This window comes from Mobula birostris, chromosome 1, assembly GCF_030028105.1.
Source record: "Mobula birostris isolate sMobBir1 chromosome 1, sMobBir1.hap1, whole genome shotgun sequence".
In the NCBI taxonomy this organism is placed as follows: Eukaryota; Metazoa; Chordata; class Chondrichthyes; order Myliobatiformes; family Myliobatidae; genus Mobula; species Mobula birostris.
Window position 1 is genome coordinate 39,679,168 of NC_092370.1, and position 20,351 is coordinate 39,699,518.

Genomic DNA, 20,351 nt, shown 5'->3' on the forward strand with positions numbered 1-20,351 from the left:
TTAAGTGTGGCCTCATCACGATAGTGGAGGCCTTGGATAGACATACTGGAATAGAAATGGGAAGTGGAATTAAAATGGGTGGCCACTGGGAGATCCTGCTTTTTATGGCTAGCATCACGTATTGTGTGAAGTTCAGAAAACGATGTCTATTTTTTTTAAATCGCAATCTCTCGGAACCCCTAGCTACCTCTCACTGAACCCTAGGATTCCACAGAACCCCGGTTCAGAAACCCTCATGTAGAGATTTGAAGTGTTGTAAGTGTATTTGTTGGAACCAGATTTTCTGTGAATCAAAAAAATATGTTGCCATTAGGGACCACCATGTACAACATAGTTGTAACAATAGATGAAACAATATCTTAAACGATTTGTCAATCCATAGGTACAAACCTGCATTTGACCAACAAGTTCTATCCAAGTACTGAGGTATTTTGCTGTCTTCTTCCCCCCGCGCAACTGGTCTGTTGGTAAATCACAATCATGTCCACTGGATAATTAATGGGCCTTCTGGTGAGTAGCTCACCCAGGTAGACTGGGAAGCCACTTGATTTGATTAAGTGTTTGCTGGTTTGATTGATTTCAAACTGAAGCAGTGGTAGGAATGCTAAAATTTGTTGCTCATCAGGCGGAGATTCCCATGCATTAATTTTTTCAGAAATTGTTATTTTAAAAATGAGGAGCCAAGCAGTAAATGAATGTGTAGAAAGACAAATTAATTTTTTAAAAAAGCTAAAAGCATATAAAAGCAAAGTGGTATTGTTTGCAGGTAAGTTTTGATAAAAGGCACTGAATTAGATATCACAAGACAGAGAATGTTGGCAAAAATATCTGGAATATCTGTTTACTCAGAATTAATATATGAATTAATATATAAGCTATGTATATATCTGGACCTGCAGATAGTTGTTCACTGTTGAGCATAATAATAAAACTTGAAGTTTGTAGTGTTCAAAAACTTCCTATAATGCTGTTGGCAGTTTTTAGGACACTCTTTTTGACAATGTTTGTAAAATGTATTAAAAATTGGATTTTGACTTTTGCAATTAGGTACAGGTGGCTCCCGTTTTCCGAATGTTCGCTTTACGACACCTTGCTGTTATGAAAGACCTACATTAGTTACCTGTTTTCGCTAACAGAAGGTGTTTTCACTGTTTCGAAAAAAGCAGCGCGCGCCCCGAGCAGCCAAGCTCCTCCCCTGGAACTACATTCTAGCCGGCCTTGCTTAAACACGTGCTTTATCTCGATTTATTTTGTGCATCTGTTAGCAAGATGAGTTCTAAGGTATCAGAAAAGCCTAAAAGAGCTCGTAAGGGTGTTACACGGCGTAAAACTAGACATAATTAAGCGTTTTGATTGTGGTGAACGAGGTCGGGACATTGTCTGCGTGTTGAACTTGCCTGCGTCCACCATTCGCACTATTTTCACGCAGAGGGAAAGAATTTTGAAAGCTGCCGATGTTACTGTTGGTTCTGCTCGTAGCAAAGTGGTCTCTCTTAGTCGGCATCCAATAATGGATAAAATAGAAAGTCTATTGCTTGAGTGGATTGATGGGTGTACAAAGCGTGGTGTTCTGTTAAGTTTTCTTATACTTAAGGATAAATCAATCAGTCTTTTTAATAAGCTGAAACAGAAAGTACTGGACGATGGTGATGAAAGTGGAATTTAAAGATAGTCATGGGTAATTTGATCGGTTTCTGAAGTGAGGGCAGCTTCATAGTTTAAGCAATGGTCCCTAACCTCCGGGCCGCTGACCGATACATTGCCGCGAAGAATGCAGTGGTGCAACGGTAGTCGGAATGCACCCAGCACATCTTTAAGAAAAAAGCCAAAATAAACAAGCTAATTAATTAGGTGCCACCTGGCACATAAGTGTCGGCCCAGATCAGAGGCGATTGCCGATTGCGTCAGGTGGTTATTCATATGAGCAAGTGTTTAACTGACAAAACTGCAATTTATTGGAGCCTTCCCGATTCTGGTAAGTGAAACTACCCTGTACATACATTATTTCTACTTTATATCGGCTGTGTATTTTTATGTGTTATTTGGTATGATTTGGCAGCTTCATAGCTTAAAGGTTACTGGAGAGAGTGTTTTTGCCGAGAGTGGTTATGCGAGATTTTCGCTGCACTAGACAGTGCTGCAGAAAAGTATTTCTACTTTATATAGGCTGTGTATTTAACATATCATTCCTGCTTTTACTATATGTTACTGTTATTTTAGGATTTCTGTGTTATTTGGCATGATTTTGTAGGTTACTTTTTGGATCTGGGAACGCTCAGTAATTTTTCCCATGTTAATAAATGGTAATTGCTTATTCACTTTACGACATTTCGGCTTATGAACTGTTTCATAGGAACGCTCTACCTTCGGATAGTGGGGGAAACCTGTAATGGAGAAGGAGAATATCATCAGTAATGTAAACCCACAACTTCTTTATCCAGGAAGTAGGATTTCTGTTGAATTTATGACTTGAATATAGCCAAATTACTGTACACAGTATATTCTATTTAAATATAATTACAATTATTTTAGTAATAATTTTGAGTAAGTCAATTTTTTAAGTGTTTGGAATATTACTGGAAATAATATTCAATAGACCAGATAATCTGACACATCTGTCATCCAAGTCCTGATCATGATTGGTTACTGGACTTTCTCTGTATATGTTTTTAACATGGTAGTTGTTTTTTTCAGAAAACTGCTGGAGGAACTCAGTGTTTAAGTGGCCTTTGTGGGGGTGAAAGGAATTGCTGATGTTTTGGATCAATAACCTCCATCATGATTGAGAGTGGAGAGAGAAGTTAGCCAGTATAAAGGGGAGAGGTGGTGGGGTGAGATGTGAGCTAGTAGGCGATGGGTGCACCAAGGAGGGTTTAAGGATGATGGAGTTGGGGAGGCGGGCACATGTGTGATGGCTAGAAGCAGCAGGGGGAAAAGGTGGGAGGGGCAGATGAAGCCAGGTGGGGTATGGGAGGGTGAAGATGGACGTGGAAGCTGAAGGTTGAGTGGGAATACAAAGGCAACAAGTGATTTTTGCATGTTGCAAATTCCTACAAAAATCTGCTGCAGCACAGTTGCAGCTGGTTGAAAGATTAGAATTTTCAAGAAGAAGATTTTTCTTTTGAAGTAGTGGCATTAGGTTCTTTTTAAAAATCATACATCTTGGAGAAGATGGGAACTTTGGTTTCATCTCTTCAAGTTGACGTAAGTGCTGCATCAATACATCATTTTCTGTTGAAATATAAGGAAACAAAATGAATCATTATTGAAACTCTGAATCAACAGATATGTTATTCAGGGCAGCATAAAAATTGCAAATATTTTATACCATCTTTATAGTTTAGTTTTGAAGATTGGCATTTGTTGCCCAACCAGGATTGTCCACAGCTGCATAATCTGACAGGCTATCCCACTCAACAATGCGACTTTTCCAACCTGTCATCAAATCCATCCATACTGCAAAATTGTATTGTGAATTTAGTTTAGGCTAAAACCTAAACGTTGTTGAGAGAAAATAAAGAATTATAAACTTCATTACCTCAGTGCAAGGAACATGGGCATTTTTCTCATGTGTTGCAATCACCTGCCTCCACTCATTCTTCAGATGGATTCCAGTAAGATGGTTGATATCTTTTGCAGTTATAAAAACAGAATACTCTTCAAAGGTTCATTTATTATCAAAGCATGCATCAATATACAACTCTAAAATGTGTCTTCTCCAGATAAAACCCCCTCCCTCTGTACAAAATGGAATAGGAACATTGACACCCCCCCAAAAAAACTAACAGAACACGATAGAACATCAACCCCCAAAAACCCTCCCCTTGCACAACAAAACTGAAAAGGAACAGGTGATTTTAATATTAAAAAAAATACAATATAAAAACCACAAGTCTGGAAAAAGTCCACAGACCGTAAACTCAGTAGTCCAATTCATAAACACAGAACTACGATATCATCCTACGATCTTACTGGCATTCATTGAAAGAGGGGGACACCACATGAGCTAGGGAGCCCTACCTGCCTGCCTCAGTGAGCCGCACAGCGATAGGCCACTCACTGACTCCTTTTCTGGCAGCAATCAAAAGGAAGGCAGTCTGCGCTGAACTCTCACTTGCCTTCCGTATTCGTCTGTTTCAAGCTTTCTTGATGCTTTAATTGGTGATTAATGGATGCTTTAACCAGTGAAGTGGAGTCAAACGTTAGCTCACTCCCCATCTCGAAGTTTCTTTCTGTAGAGGCCGTCCAAGTATGCGCTCTTCCCGGAATCTTTTCGGAGACAGTAAAGTGCTGGATCACTTAAATGATCTTTAAACTGTAAATCACAGGTTCTGATAGTCCCAGAAACACATTTAAGGTGAAACACAGATGTAAAAGTGAAAAAAGACTTCTGTGAGCTACTTGGAAGATGTTGACTGAGGGAGTGTTATACGCTGGTGCCATCTTGACCAGAAAGTTGAGTAGAAGGCAGATTCTGTTGTTTTCACCTGCAACTCCACTGAAGGTAGAAAGTGGAAGTTGTGCAGTGGTACAAAGTCAAGACCAACTTTTTGCCTCTTCTGAGAAAGGTTATTGGTTAGGCTGGACTCCACTGACATGAAGTTGCAATAGTTGGTCAGCTGTTTTAAGAAAAAAGAGATTGCTATTATCTAAGTGACAATATCCCAAAAGTTTAATTAATTATTAAGCTATTGACCATTCATGGATGTGAGCTGCTTATGACATTTAAGATGTAGATTTGGTTGGCTGATTGGCTTTTTGTGTCAGTGTATCAATCTTGTTTATTTTTTTCCAAAACTTGCTTTCTTTTCCATAGTCATCAACTCCACCTTAATTCTCCTACCACCTGCATGTATACTAGTATTTTACAGTGGCTAGGCCAGTGTGTCTTTATGGGAGAACCTAGGAAATGCCACATTTTTGCGGGTATATTGATCGGTTCCATATTGTATCACCCCAGAAATTTCCATACCAGGGACAATAACATAATTTCCAATACAGTATTTATTTTGAATTTTTGCTGTAAATCTTGGAACAGGTCCAGGGAATGACAGTTGTTCTCCCAATATTGTTTTGATCTTTATTACAAAAGGATTTGACTACAAAAGACAAGGAACTCCCACGTGATGTACTAGGTTCTGGTGATACACTAGTATACTGTTCAAAACTACTCTCTGTTTGTGAAGAAGCATACGTTGGTCTTGAATTCACTACAAAATTATTAGTTTGATTTCTGGGATGTGGGTTTAATTTAAGAAAAACGATTGTAGCAAGTTCACCAATATTCCCTTGATTTAGAAGAATAAGATGTGAGCTCATGGAAAGGCATTCTAAGAGTGACAGAATAAATATTGAGTGCTTGTTTCCTCTGAGTGCCTGTTTCCCATTGATTGAGAGTCCAGAGTTGTAGGATGTTTTGGAGGGGGGGTGGGTGGTGGTTGGTGATGGAAGAGGTGTCAAAACTTTTGAACCGAGCTGGCATATCTTTCCAATTCTCCATTCCAGTGATGTTGATGAGATTACTTGAGGTTGAACTTGATGAATCTGTGAATGCTAGAGGAAATTGGATATATTTAAGGTAGCGGTTGGTAAGTTCTTGATGAGTCAGATTAGTCAGGAAGTCAAAGTTATAGGGTGAAGGCCCAAGAATGGGGGTGAGACGGATAATAAATCAGCCATGATGGGATAGTTGAGCAGACTTAATGGGCCGAATTACCTAATTCTGCTCCTACAGTACTGTGCAAAAGTCTTAGGCACATTTTGCTGGGGTGCCTAAGATTTTTGCACAGTATTTGCCAATCTGTAAGTCTGGTGGGAACAAAGGATGTTGGAAATACTGAGGGTGGAGTGCTGTGGGTGGGACAGGTGGCAGAGGAGTGGTGCCAAGGCCGTGGGTTACTTGGGTGAAGACCTAGCCAGCCCTGAGACACCAGGCAAAGTCATTTGATTCCAAACATTTGGCTTATTGATCATTACAGAATGTCTCTGGTGCTTCCCGCTCCCTTCCCCTTTTCTGAGCCATGATTCCCCTCTTCCTCCTCCCTTCCTCTCTGTCCACAAAATCAGCCACAGTCCTTGTGTTCTGTTGCTTGTGCTTGTCAATTATCAGTTTGAGGATGAATGTCGTCCAGATTTTGCTGCTTAATTACACTGACATCTAGAGTCATTATTCTTTGTGCAGGATGATGAAGGGTCTTGGTCTGAAATGATTGACTTTTTATTCATAGAAACATAGAAAACCTACAGCACAATACAGGCCCTTCGGCCCACAAAGTTGTGCCGAACATGTCCCTACCTTAGAAATTACTAGGCTTACCTATAGCCCTCTATTTTTCTAAGCTCCATGTACCTATCCAAAAGTCTCTTAAAAGACCCTATCGTATCCACCTCCACCACCGTTGCCGGCAGCCCATTCCACGCACTCACCGCTCTCTGAGTAAAATACTTACCCCTGACATCTCCTCTGTACCTACTCCCCAGCACCTTAGACCTGTGTCCTCTTGTGGCAACCATTCCAGCCCTGGGAAAAAGCCTCTGACTATCCACACGATCAATGCCTCTCATTATCTTATACACCTCTATCAGGTCACCCCTCATCCTCAGTCGCTCTAAGGAGAAAAGGCCGTGTTCACTCAGCCTATTCTTATAAGGCATGCTTCCCAATCCAGGTAACGTCCTTGTAAATCTCCTCTGCACCCTTTCTATGGCTTCCACATCCTTCCTGTAGTGAGGTAACCAGAATTGAGCACAGTACTCCAAGTGGGGTCTGACCAGGGTTCTATATAGCTGCAACATTACCTCTCGGCTCTTAAACTCAATCCCACGATTGATGAAGGCCAATACACTGTATGCCTTCTTAACCACAGAGTCAACCTGCGCAGCTGCTTTGAGTGTCCTATGGACTGGGACCCCAAGATCCCTCTGATCCTCCACACTGCCAAGAGTCTTACCATTAATACTATATTCTGCCATCATATTTGACCTACCAAAATGAACCACCTTACACTTATCTGGGTTGAACTCCATCTGCCACTTCTCAGCCCAGTTTTGCATCCTGTCAATGTCCTGCTGTAACCTCTGACAGCCCTCCACACTATCCACAACACCTCCAACCTTTGTGTCATCAGCAAACTTACTAACCCATCCCTCCACTTCCTCATCCAGGTCATTTATAAAAATCACGAAGAGTAAGGGTCCCAGAACAGATCCCTGAGGCACACCACTGGTGATCGACCTCCATGCAGAATACGACCCATCTACAACACTCTTTGCCTTCTGTGGGCAAGCCAGTTCTGGATCCACAAAGCAATGTCCCCTTGGATCCCATGCCTCCTTACTTTCTCAATAAGCCTTATCAAATGCCTTATTGAAATCCATATACACTACATCTACTGCTCTTCCTTCATCAATATGTTTAATCACATCCTCAAGAAATTCAATCAGGCTCGTAAGGCATGACCTGCCCTTGACAAAGCCATGCTGACTGTCCCTGATCATATTATACTTCTCCAAATGTTCATAAATCCTGCCTCTCAGGATCGTCTCCATCAACTTACCAATCACTGAGGTGAGACTCACTGATCTATAATTTCCTGGGCTATCTCTACTCCTTTTCTTGAATAAAGGAACAACATCCGCAACCCTCCAATCCTCTGGAACCTCTCCCATCCCCATTGATGATTCAAAGGTCATCACCAGAGGCTCAGCAATCTCCTCCCTCACCTCCCACAGTAGCCTGGAGTACATGTTATCCGGTCCCGGCGACTTATCCAACTTGATGCTTTCCAAAAGCTCCAGCACATCCTCTTTCTTAATATCTACATGCTCAAGCTTTTCAGTCTGCTGCAAGTCATCACTACAACCTACCTGCAGGAGAATTTTAAATAAGATTGAAAGAATGCAGAGAAAATTTACAAGAGTGTTGCCATGACTTGACCTGAATTATAAGAAAGGTTGAATAGGTCAGGAATTTATTCAATAGTGCATAAAAGAATTGAGGGGTGGGGTGATTTGATACAGGTATACAAAATTATGAGAGGTATAGATAGGGTAAACACCCCTTTTTCCACTGTATTTGGGTGAGACTGGAACTAGAGGTCATGGGTTAAGGTTACAAGATAAAATGTTGAAGAGGAATATGAGGGGAAACTTCATTCAGGGATGTGAGGGTGTGGAACAAGCTGCCAGAGCAAGTGGTGGATGCAGGGTCAATTTTACCATTTAAGAGAAATTTTAATAGGTACATGGATGGGAGGGGTATGGAGGGGTATGGTCCAGGTGCAGGTGGATGGGACTAGTCAGATTAATGGATCGGCATGGATTAGATGGTCTGAAGGGCCTGTTCCTGTGTTGCAGTGTTCTCTGATTCTATGACTAACTAGTATTCCTTCTGAGGCTTTGTCAAATGCCTTACTCCTGTCCATTTTGGCACTACCTATCTACTACTTTGGCTTTATCATTTTTAGTTACCTCTTGAAACACTCAGTTAAATGCAGATGTTGTTCCTTTGTTCAAGAAAGGGAGTAGAGATAACCCAGGAAATTATAGACCAGTGATTTTGACTTCAGTGGTGGTCAAGTTGTTGGAGAAGATCCTGAGAGGCAGGATTTATGAGGATTTGGAGAGACATCATCTGATTAGACATTGTTCCTGTTAACTGCCATTTCTTAATTACATTACGAACTGAGGAAACGACTACCTGAAAACGCTTTGCTATCTTCTTTTAGCCTTCTCCTGCTTTGTGGGCATCATTTTTTTTTTAAATTTTCGGAGCGCTAGGCAGCTGCTTAGAGGAGCCCATGGCTGCTGATTGTTGGGACAAGGTTTGAGGAGTCAGGGTGTTTATAGACCTTTGAAATTTGCATCACCTGGCCTTTCCTAATGATGATTGTGAACAAGCCATAGCCCCGACAAGCTAATTAAGGTCTGAGACCTTGGTAAAAGTTCTCTGAGAGCTCAAATCTCTTGGGGTGCCCAAACTTTTGCATGGTGCTCCTTTCCTTTTTTTCACTCTAAAATTGTACAAAACAGGACCCAGGCTTTAAAAATAGGATAAGCTCTCCTCTACAGTCACTCTGAGCACTGGAGCCCCACAAGGCTGTGTACTCAGTCCCCTGCAGGACTCACTGTACACCCATGATTGTGTAGCCAAGTTTCCATCAAACTCAATATATAAGTTTGCTGGTGACACAACAATTGTAGGCCGTATCTTGGGTAATGATGAGTTTGAGTACAGAGAGGACATTAAGAACCTGGTGGCATGGTGTGAAGACATCAACATCAGCAAGACGAAGGAATTGGTTGTTGACTTCAGAAGGAGTAGCATGACCCAATTTACATCGGTGGTGTGCAAGTGGAATAGGTCAAAAGCTTTAAGTTCCTTGGGGTCAATATCACAAATGATCTGACTTGATCCAACCAAGCAGAGTTCACTGCCAAGAAGGCCCACCAGCGCCTTTACTTCCTAAGAAAACTAACGAAATTTGGCCTGTCCCCTAAAACCCTCACTAATTTTTATAGATGCACCTGGTATGGCAGTTGTCCTGTCCAAGACCGAAAGAAGCTGCAGAAGATCGTGAACACGGCGCAACACATCACACAAACCAATCTTCCGTCCTTGGACTCACTTTACACCGCACGCTGTCGGAGCAGTGCTGCCAGGTAATCAAGGACACGACCCACCCAGCCAACACACTTTTTGTCCCTCTTCCCTCCGGGAGAAGGCTCAGGAGCTTGAAGACTCGTACAGCCAGATTTGGGAATAGCTTCTTTCCAACTGTGATAAGACTGCTGAACGGATCCTGACCCGGATCTGGGCCGTACCCTGCAAATATCCGGACCTGCCTCTCGGTTTTTTTGCACTACCTTACTTTCCATTTTTCTATTTTCTATTTATCATTTATAATTTAAATTTTTAATATTTACTAATTTTTACTATTTTTAATATTTTTAATGTTTAATATTTGTAATCCAGGGAGTGGGAAGGGCAGAATCCAATATCGCTGTGATGATTGTACGTTCTAGTATCAATTGTTTGGTGACAATAAAGTAAAGTAAAATAATACACTAATCTTGCTTAAAATGTTGAAAAGAATGTTTCATCTTTAGCTTTATGACTTTTGGAGATCAGTTCATCTTCTACTCACTTAACTATTCACAGTAACAGAAATTTTGACCAGGGGTACCCAAACTTTTGCATGCCACTGTATCAAAAACTCTTGCAAATTTCTACAGATATACTGTGGAGAGCATTGTGACTGGTTGTATCAAAGCCTGATAATGGAGGCACTGGCCTCCACTCCATTGAGGTCATCTTCAAAAGATGGTGTCTCAAGAAGGTAGCATCCATCATTAAGGACTCTCCCCATCCAGGATGTGCCCAGTTCTCATTATCATCATGAAATAGTGGTACAGGAGCCTGAAGACGCACACTCAGTGTTTTAGGAACAGCTTCTTTTCTCTGCCATCAGAGCTTTTGAATGGTCCACCTCACTATTTTCCTCTTTGCATTATATTAATTGTCTTAATATATCCTATTGTAACTTGTGGTAATTTTTAATGTTTTGCACTGTACTGCTGCTGCAAAACAACAGAATTTACAACATATGGCAGTGATAATAAAGTTGATTCTGAATCATAAGGCAATCCCTCCTGGATATCCTCCAAGTAGTGCTGTATGTTCTCATTAATCAGTAGTGCAACTACCCCTCTTTTTTTTGCATTCCCTTCTGAAACTATTGTATAGCAGAATATTAAGCTGTTAGTTATGCCCTCCCCTTCCACATATTTGCTTGATTGTAGTAACATCGTGATTCCATGTGCTGATCCATGCTTTAAGGTCATCTGATTCAAATCACTTGAATCTTTCAGCCACCCCTTGCTCCTGTTGTCTGCCCTACCCACTTGTCTACATTTTTTTTCTCTACCTAATGCATTGCTACTATGAAACCATCCCCACCAAATTAGTTTAAACCATAATGAATGAGCAAACCTCTCTGCAAGGAGACTGCTTACTCTACAGTTGTGATGTAGTGGTAGATATGTTTGTCTCAGATGATTCTCAGTTTTGGTGAAAGTATGTTATATTGCCTTGGTTAGATGAGCCCCTATGCTTTGTTTATAGCTAGATTATGCCTGTTTTAAATTTCACATGTTAGTACTAGATTTACTTTAGAAATGACAACAATCATTGCTTTCTATATTTTTCTGTTTGCCTCTTCATAACTTAACAGCATAGATGTTGTGTTTTCAATTACAAGTACTTTTACCAGAATATCTATTTCTCATTGTTGCACAAGTTTCTAGAGAAGCCACCTGTATTTGTTTGAGGTTCTTTCCCTGACTGCCAAGGTGTTGATGCAATGCAGATTATCTGTTAGAAATTCTACTGTGAATCGTAAAACTGTCCTACATTCTCTTGCTTCTGATGGGCATCTCAATTTAATCCACCATTTCCAGTGCATACAGTGCCTATAAAAAGGATTCAGCCTCTCCCCCTCCCCCCCCCCCCCGCCCAACAAAGTTTTTGTTTTATTGCTTTACAATATTGAATCACACTGGATTTGATTTGGCTTTTTTGACACTGATCAACAGACTTGTGTGTCAAAGTGAAAACAAATTTCTATAAAATGGTCTAAATCTATTGCAATTATTAAACACAAAATAATTGATTGCATTATTACTCAACCCCTTCTAGTCAGTATGTGGCAGCACTTACAGCCTTGAGTCTGTGTGGATAGGTCTCTATTAGCTTTTTACATCAGAACACTGCAATTTTTCCCCATTCTTCTTTACAAAAGTGCTCAGGCTCTGTCAGATTACATGGGGATCATGAGTAAACAGCCCTTTGCCCTTTTTAAATCCAGCCACAAATTCTCAATTGGATTGAGGTCTGGTCTGTGACTTGGCCACTCTAGGACATTAACTTTGTTCTTAAGCCATTCCTGTATAGCTTTGCTTTGTGCTTGGGGGTCATAGTCTTGCTGGAGAACAGATCTTCTCCCAGGTTGCAGACTGAATCAGGTTTTCCTCCAGGATTTCCATGTATTTGGCTGCATTCATTTTGCCCTCTACCTTCACAAGCCTTTCATGTCCTGCAGCAGTGAAGCATCCCCATAGCACGATGCAGTCACCACCATGCTTCATGATAGGGATGGTGTGTTTTTGATGATGTGTGATGTTTGGCTTAAGCCAAACATACCATTTAGTCTGATGGCCAAAACGCTCAATTTTGGTTTCACCAGACCTTAGAACTTTCTTCCAGATGACTTCAGAGTCTCCCATATGTTTTCTGGCAAACTCTAGGTGAGATTTCATGTGAATTTTATTTTCAACAGTGGCTTTCTGTTTGTCACTCTCCCGTAAAGCTGTGACTGGTGAAGTACCCAGGCAACAGTTGTATGTGCAGTCTCTTCCCATCTCAGCCACTGAAGCTTGTACCTCCTCCAGAGCTGACACAGGTCTCTTGATGGCCTCCCTTACTAGTCCCCTTGCATGGTCATTCAGATTTTGAGGACTGCCTGCTCTAGGCATATTTACAACTGTGCCATATTCTTTCTATTTCTTGACTTAACTGTACTCCAAGGGATATTCAGTGACTTGGAAATTTTCTTGTATCAATTCCTGACTTGTGGTTTTCAATACAGTAACTGTTGCACGGAGTTGCTTGGAGTATTCTTTTGTCTTCATGATGTACATTTGTAGTTTTTGCCAGGATACTGACTCACCAGCAGTTGAACCTTCCAGTAACAAGTGTATTTTACTACAATCAATTGAAACACCTTGACTGCACACAGGTGATCTCCATTTAACTAAATATGAGACTTTTAAAACAAATTGGCTGCACCAGTGATGGTTTAGTGTGCCATATTAAAGGGGGGTCAATACTTATGCAATCAATTATTTTGTGTTTTATGTTTGTAGTTAATTTAGATCACTTTGTAGAGATCTGTTTTCACTTAAGCCAAATTAAATCCACTGTGATTTAATGTTGTAAAACAATAAAACATGGAAACTTCTGGCGGGGGTGGGGGATGGTGAATAATTTTATTGGCACTGTAAGTAGTGGGGATTCTTTAGTGTTAGATGTTCACAAACAAACTTTTTTTAAAATTTAGGGCAGGTCAGAATGCAGACAGTACCAGGATTTGAATGGACCTCCTGGATAAAAGTTTATTCAATCAGTCTATTCCGCGTCTGCTTCTGTTGTCCTGGAGTACTTTTCTGTGCCTCATCCTGTGCACTTCCTGCTAACTTGTTCTCTTCATTCTTCTGAACTGATACTTGTGAAAGAGTGTGATAAAGGATATTGTTTTCTGTAAGATGCTTTATGATCTGATGTACCGAAATAAAAGAAATACTGCTAAATAGCCATCATGTGTAATTTTCAGGTGAGGAATTAATCTCAAAGGCAGGCTAGGCATTTATTTTCTGGTAGTACCAGATTTTTAAAGTAAGAGGATGTGAAACAAAAATGTATTCCTGCTTTTGAATGTCATGCTCATTCTCTAGCTTCCCTTTTCTATCTTCACATAAGTGTACATTTCTAAGAAAGAAAATTCTTACAAGTTGTTGATGGCTGCCTTCTGAGTAAAATTAAGACATCTGAACTCTTCAGCTGACTTAGCTTTTTGACCTGTTTGCATACAGTGGAATTCTGAATTCTGTGACATACGGTACTTGAATTTCCTCCATCCTTGATCTTAAAATATTCTGTTATTGTTTTTATCACATCTCCTTTAGTTCTCTTTTGACTTTGTGTGTATGTGTATATCTATAGATAGATATATAGACAGAAATACGGTAGCATAGCGGTTAGTGCAAAGCTATTACGGTTCAGGACATTGGAGTTCAGAGTTCAAAATAGATGTCCTTTGTAAGAAGTTTGTACATCCTCCCTGTGGATTTCCTCCTACAGTTCAAAGGTGTACCGGTTAGTAGGTTAATTGGTCATTGTAAATTGTCCTGTGATCAGGCTAGGGTTAAATTGGGGGTTGCTGGCAGTGTCATGGCTCAAAGCACTGGAAGGGCCTATTCCACACTATCTCTAAATAAATAAAAGAAAATTTAGTATTATTAATAATTTTAAGTGATTTGCTAAGTAGTAATACTCAATGCCTTGATCTTGAGCTCTTTTACAGCATTCTATTTTTATTCTATAAGGTTGACAATTTTGTTTTTAATTATTATTCATAATCTCAAGCATACATTAAAGTTTTATGTCTCTTAACTGCCGTCTGCAGATTTACTCTCTTTCATATTGTATTAATATATTAATGTATGCAAACAATCACCTGTTGCTTCGGTATCATCAGGTCACTTTATTAGGTACAGGATTGGAACATGGTGTGGTTTGCTGGTGCTGTAACCCATCCACTTCAAGGTTTGATGTGTAGTGCATGCAGAGATACTCTTCTGCATACCATTGTTGTAACATGTGGTTATTTGAGTTTGTGTTGCTTTCCTGTCAGCTTGAACCAGTCTGGCCATTTTCCTCTGACCATATTTACAAAATGTTTTCACCCACAGAACTCCTGCTTACTGAATTTTTTTTTTGTTATTTTTGTCATTCTCTGTAAATTCTGGAGCAGGAGATCATAACCTTTTGATGCCATAGTCCAATACCATTAAGCAAGGGGTCGTGGACTCCAGGTTGGGAACCCCTCTTCCAGAGACTGTGCATGAAAATCTGAAGTCTGCAGTTTGAGATACCCAAACTACCTCGTTGACGCCAACAGTCATTCTATAGTCAAAGTCACTTGGATCACATTTCCTCACCATTCAATAGGTTTCAAGAGGTACATTTAATGTCAGAGAAATGTATACAATATGCATTCTGAAATTCTTTTTCTTTGCAAATATCCACAAAAACTGAGGAGTGGCCCAAAGAATAAATGACAGTTAAATGTTAGAACCCCAAAGCCCCCCCCAGCTCCCTCCTCCCATGCACAAGCAGCAGCAAGGCAATGAACCCCCACACCAGCAAAAAGCATTGGTGCTCCCCACCAATGTTCCCTCTAATTTTTAGTAGTCAGTGTGCGCAAAAATCTTATGTTGTGCAAATTTTTTTCCTGTGACAAAAGTATGTGCACACATGGGATAGTTTCTGTAGGTTTACAAAATATTTAACATAAAACTGCACAGAACAACAATATAACATACATATTTAAGTCACACACACAAAAAATGCCTGTGAACACAGCAGGCCAGGCAGGAAGAGGTACAGTCGATGTTTTGGGCTGAGACCCTTCGTCAGGACTAACTGAAAGAAGAGCTAGTAAGAGATTTGAAAGGGGGAGGGGGAGAACCAAAATGATAGGAGAAGACAGGAGTGGGAGGGATGGAGCCAAGAGCTGGACAGTTGATTCGCAAAAGGGATACGAGGCTGGAGAAGGGAGAGGATCATGGGACAGGAGGCCTAAGGAGAAAGAAGGGGAGGGGGGAAACCCAGAGGATGGGCAAGGAGTTATAGTGAGAGGGACAGAGGAAGAAAACGAGAAAAAAAGGGGGATAGAAAAAAGTCAATAATAATAATAATGAATAAATAAATAAGGGATGGGGTACAAAGGGGAGGAGGGGCATTAACGGAAGTTAGAGAAGTCAATGTTTATGCCATCAGGTTGGAGATATTTAATTTTTATCATATTTAAGTCACTCAGTTATTTTTTTCTCTCTCCTGTCTTTGGCATTTACCCATTCTTTGTAAACTCTATCTGGACTAATAGAACTTCCATCCCATTGATAGTTTTTGATTCTTATTAACATATCCAAATGACATTCACCTAAACGGTTTCTCAGCTTGTTTTTGAGTTGATTCATTAGGCTAAAACCTCATTCACAGTCCGCAATAGACGCAAGAAAGGTTCCCCCAATGTCCATCAACTGTGCAAGGTCGCAAAACTGTTCATCTTGAAGTACAAATGCCACCATTTGAGCAAAGTTTGAAATCAGTTTGGATTTAATTTTTTCTTAAACGGAAAGTTTGAAATCATCAAAATGTCTAACTATTAGAATATTTTCAGCTAGAAAATCATGATATTTTAGACACAAGGCATTAACTTGTTCATCGCCAAATGTGAAGTCACAATCTGCAATTGTAGAGAAACCAAAAGCTGACCATTCTTGTACCTCAACTTTGATCTCCTCTGGGCTTGATCGTTTTTGCTCTTGCTCATCTGCACTCAACCGTAACATGCGTAGCACTCCTGTAATGGGTAATGACGGGTTCTATTGCCTGAGCTTTTGTACATCGTCCAAATGTGATTTACTTGCCAAATGACGCTTCAAAAAGTCAAGTTTCCAAATATCATTCCATTTCTTTCCACTAGCAAATTCTCCAGCAACTTTCGCATCACGACGATACAAACAGGTAACTCCAGTATCCGAATCATACATAAATATTTATCTTAGCTGAATGTTCATGACCTCATGAGCTTTTGGTGTAACAGCTTCTACTATTTTGTTAAGCCATTCAACTTCAAACAAATTTGTAGTTCTTTTGCGCTTCACGCCCTTCGCTTCTTTTGAATTTGTCATAGTGAATCAATATTTTTTTCCAATAAAAACTTAGCTATCTACAGGATTTGAAACACATCTTTGTAAACATTACGATATGAACACTGTCCGCCAAACATGGCTGCCGCCGTGAGGCAACTGTACAAACCGGAACAGGATAGGTGAGGTGAGGTAGATTAGTGACGTGCATTGTGGTATGTGGAAAAACCGACTAACTAGTTAACAGAAACAGTTAGCTAAAAGATTATTTTCAATAAGTATAATTATTGACTACTACATTATTTTAGGTAACTAACCTTTTGTGCGCACATTAATTTCCTTTGTGCACTGGTTGAAAAACGTGTGTGTGCGCGCACACGTGCACAGCTTAGAGGGAACTATGCTCCCCACCAAGCATTCAAGCATGCAACAAAGCATCGATAAAGACACAGACTTGCAGTACCCCAAAGACTACTCATTTACCCAATGTTCGACATACCACAGGCGCTCTCTCACCATAATAAGGGGAAAAAGAGGTGTCCCTGTTTAACAGTGAGAGGGGAGACATAACAAAACAACTTGCTGATTTTATGGTGTTAAAAGTCTGTTGCGTTGTTTTTTCAGAGCTCTGTGCCTCTCCCATTCCCGCAAAGAACTGAAGTCAGGGCTCCAGGTCAGGGTCTTCAAAAGTATCTTGAAAGGGGGAAAAAGATAGAAATAAAGCTGTTTCCGAAGCAAAGGAGTCGCTTTAGCGCCATCATCAATAAGCTCCGCCCTCTTCTGATGTTTGGTCTGAACAAGAACTGATTGTATTGACCATGTCTGCGTGTTTTTATGCATTAAACTGCTGCCACATGACTGACTGATTAGATGTTTGCAATTAAGAACAGGTGTGCCAATTAAAGTGGCTACTGAGTATATATATTTTAATAAATGAGTTGTCTTCCCAAATTCAAAGTGTTAATGTAAACAATTAGCCTCCATCTCTCCTCTGTTCTGTACAAAACACCGTACCTTCATCTTACACTCTGCTTTCTCTTATTTAACTAATTCTTTTTTCTGTCCAATTTCTTGATCAATGTCTCCACATACACTAACCTTTCCTTTGAACTTATTGAAGGCCTTTTGAAGACTAGAGTATCTTTCTCTAAATTTCTCTAAATTCTACCAAATTTTGACCTTTTGGGACCAATTTTTTTTAAAATTGTAAGTGTTTTTGTAGATTCCCTATTAGCTTGTGCACTGATTTCAGTTACTTTCCTTTGACATTTATCTGACTAGCTTCCTTTCTGGAGTATATCTGTTTTTCCTTGTTGCAATCTGAACAGTGTATTTTTCATTTATACCATTGCCTCTGCTGCATTCCCCCTTGATTCCAGTGATTTAAGGGAGTTCCTGAGGCAGCTAAACTAGAAGCTGCTGATTACCTAGCGAGGAAATGTACTTATTAGAGAAATTACTTTGTATTAAGAGTTACACACATCAAAGTTGCTGGTGAACACAGCAGGCCAGGCAGCAACTATAGGAAGAGGTACAGTACATTTCGGGTCTTGGCCCGAAACGTCGACTGTACCTCTTCCTATAGATGCTGCCTGGCCTGCTGCGTTCATCAGCAACTTTGATGTGTGTTGCTTGAATTTCCAGCATCTGCAGTATTCCTCGTGTTTGTATTAAGAGTTACTAGCTTGTTTCAAATGAGTCAGAGATTTTATAGATTTTTGCATCAATCTATCAAGCTAAAACATTGATAAAACTTGTAAAGGTGCCTTGCCTCTATAGCTCTGATTGGAATGTTGATGCCCATGACACATCTCTTGATATTGATACAAAATACTGTGCCCATTTTGGTGCATGCATCTTATTCGCCCTTGTCTGCAATTTGTCGGGTGCATTAGAGACAAATGGAACTATCATCCATGAGGAGCAGAACCTGAATAGTGAGCTGGAGGAAACATAGAAACATTGAAAACCTACAGCACAATACTGGCCCTTCGGCCCACAAAGTTGTGTGGAACATGTCCTTACCTTAGAAATTACCTAGGGTTACCTCTATTTTTCTAAGCTCCATGTACCTATCCAGGAGTCTCTTAAAAGACCCTGTCATATCCGCCTCCACCACCGTTGCCGGCAGCCCATTCCACGCACTCACCACTCTCTGCATTAAAAAAAACGTACCCTTGACATCTCCTCTGTATCTACTTCCAAGCAACTTAAAACTGTGCGCTCTTGTGCTAGCCATTTCAGCCCTGGGGAAAAAGCCTCAGATTATCCACATGATCAATGTCTCTCATCATCTTATACACTTCTATCAGGTCACGTCTCATCCTCTGTCGCTCCGAGGAGATACATCAGTAAAATCTGTTTTTTTAAATCTGGAGGTGGATTGCAAAGGGAAGAAGATTATCATTCTTTGTTGAAGAGCCTTAATCAGATACCATCAGGAATAATTCTGGAAATCAAAGCTAAGGAAGGAATTGAAGCTCATGGAAATGTAGAACGTTGCCCCTCAAAAACAGATTTATGACCTATAGAAATGTCATTCATCCCCTTGATTGATCACCAATATATAAAAAAATGCATAGTGCAATACAAATATGCTCTTTTTCTTCTGTTGGGAAGCTTGGAGTTGAACTCTATTTTGAAAAGCAACAACTTCTATGTTGGTTTCATATTTTTCCAGAGGCGAGGGGCAATATCGTATGAAAGCTCAGACCAGACTGCTCTGTATATTCGTATGTTAGGTGAGTAAACAAACTATTATATTTGTAATGTAAATGATCAGAAAGTTTATGGTTATCTCTCGCTTGCTGTCATTCCCAGTCTTGCTCTGGAATTTCCATAGCGCTCACTCTGAGTCTGGTTTGTTTCTGTTATCTGTTGATGTTAGTATTATTTCTTTCTCCTTTACCTCAATTAGTTTTCTTCCTGTGGCATCTTCTAATTTTGTCTGTCTCTTCTTATTTCAGGCAGGAGGTGACAGGTAATTTATGTGGTGAGGTAACATCCTTTAAGTGGTTACAATTCAATTAGATTTGGCTAATTTGCTCCTTTGCACAAGATCACATTTTCTGAATTAATGATTGCTGCCAGGCTGTTGCTCCATTACTTCAACAAACCCTCCCTGCCCACTACTTCCTTGACTTGCATCCCTTTTTCCTAACGACTTCAGTTTACGTTTGCAAGATTCTCTTCATGGGCTTTGCAAATGTTCACTGCCCTCCACTACAATCATCTAACTTTATGTTCTTTATTCTTATTCTTAACCACTAATGCTGCTTTCCACATAAATTTCTGTAGCACCGTTTTAGCAAATCTAGTACCCTCTTACTGTTTCTAACGATATCCTCCCCACTTCCTTAAAACTTCAAAAAGTACTAAAATCCAGTGTTAACTTTGAGATTAATTGTCACCCAGTCATCTGTAATAAATTTGATGGAAGAATCATGGAATAAGCGGAGATGGCATTTTTAATGCTTTTCAGGATTTTTGCACCTCTTGCATAGAAGTCACATTGAACTAGCCATACTCACAAGGATCCCTGTGGGAAAACATCATGTTCTTAATATCTTTAAAGTCTTATGAATACAGAGCAAGGGTTAACAACAGTGTGGCAGAATGTACATTTGCGTGATCCAGTGTCCACAGTGTGAAAGGAGAGCGGGTGACTAATAGTAGAAAAATTATATTAGTGTGCCAAGAAAAGCATCAAGAAAAGATAATCAGCATAATGGTAATATAGTTAAGATAGTGGGTGGGCCTGTGCTGCAAAGTAATTGTTTCCAAAGTGAGAGTTAGGATTCAGGGGGAGCCAGTTAGTAATAATTAAAGTTCCACATAATTTCTTGGGCATTATTCCTTGA

The 20,351-nt window shown here is 40.1% G+C and overlaps 1 protein-coding gene across 2 annotated transcripts in view; it reads left to right on the forward strand.

The window, feature by feature from the left end:
- The window catches only part of pde7a (phosphodiesterase 7A), a 170,319-nt gene that overhangs the window by 62,204 nt on the left and 87,764 nt on the right, over nt 1–20,351 (forward strand). For both annotated transcript variants that reach the window (XM_072254435.1, XM_072254440.1), the window contains one exon: nt 19,172–19,232. In XM_072254435.1, the coding sequence (XP_072110536.1) occupies nt 19,172–19,232 (61 nt within the window). The remainder of the gene's footprint in view (nt 1–19,171; nt 19,233–20,351) is intronic.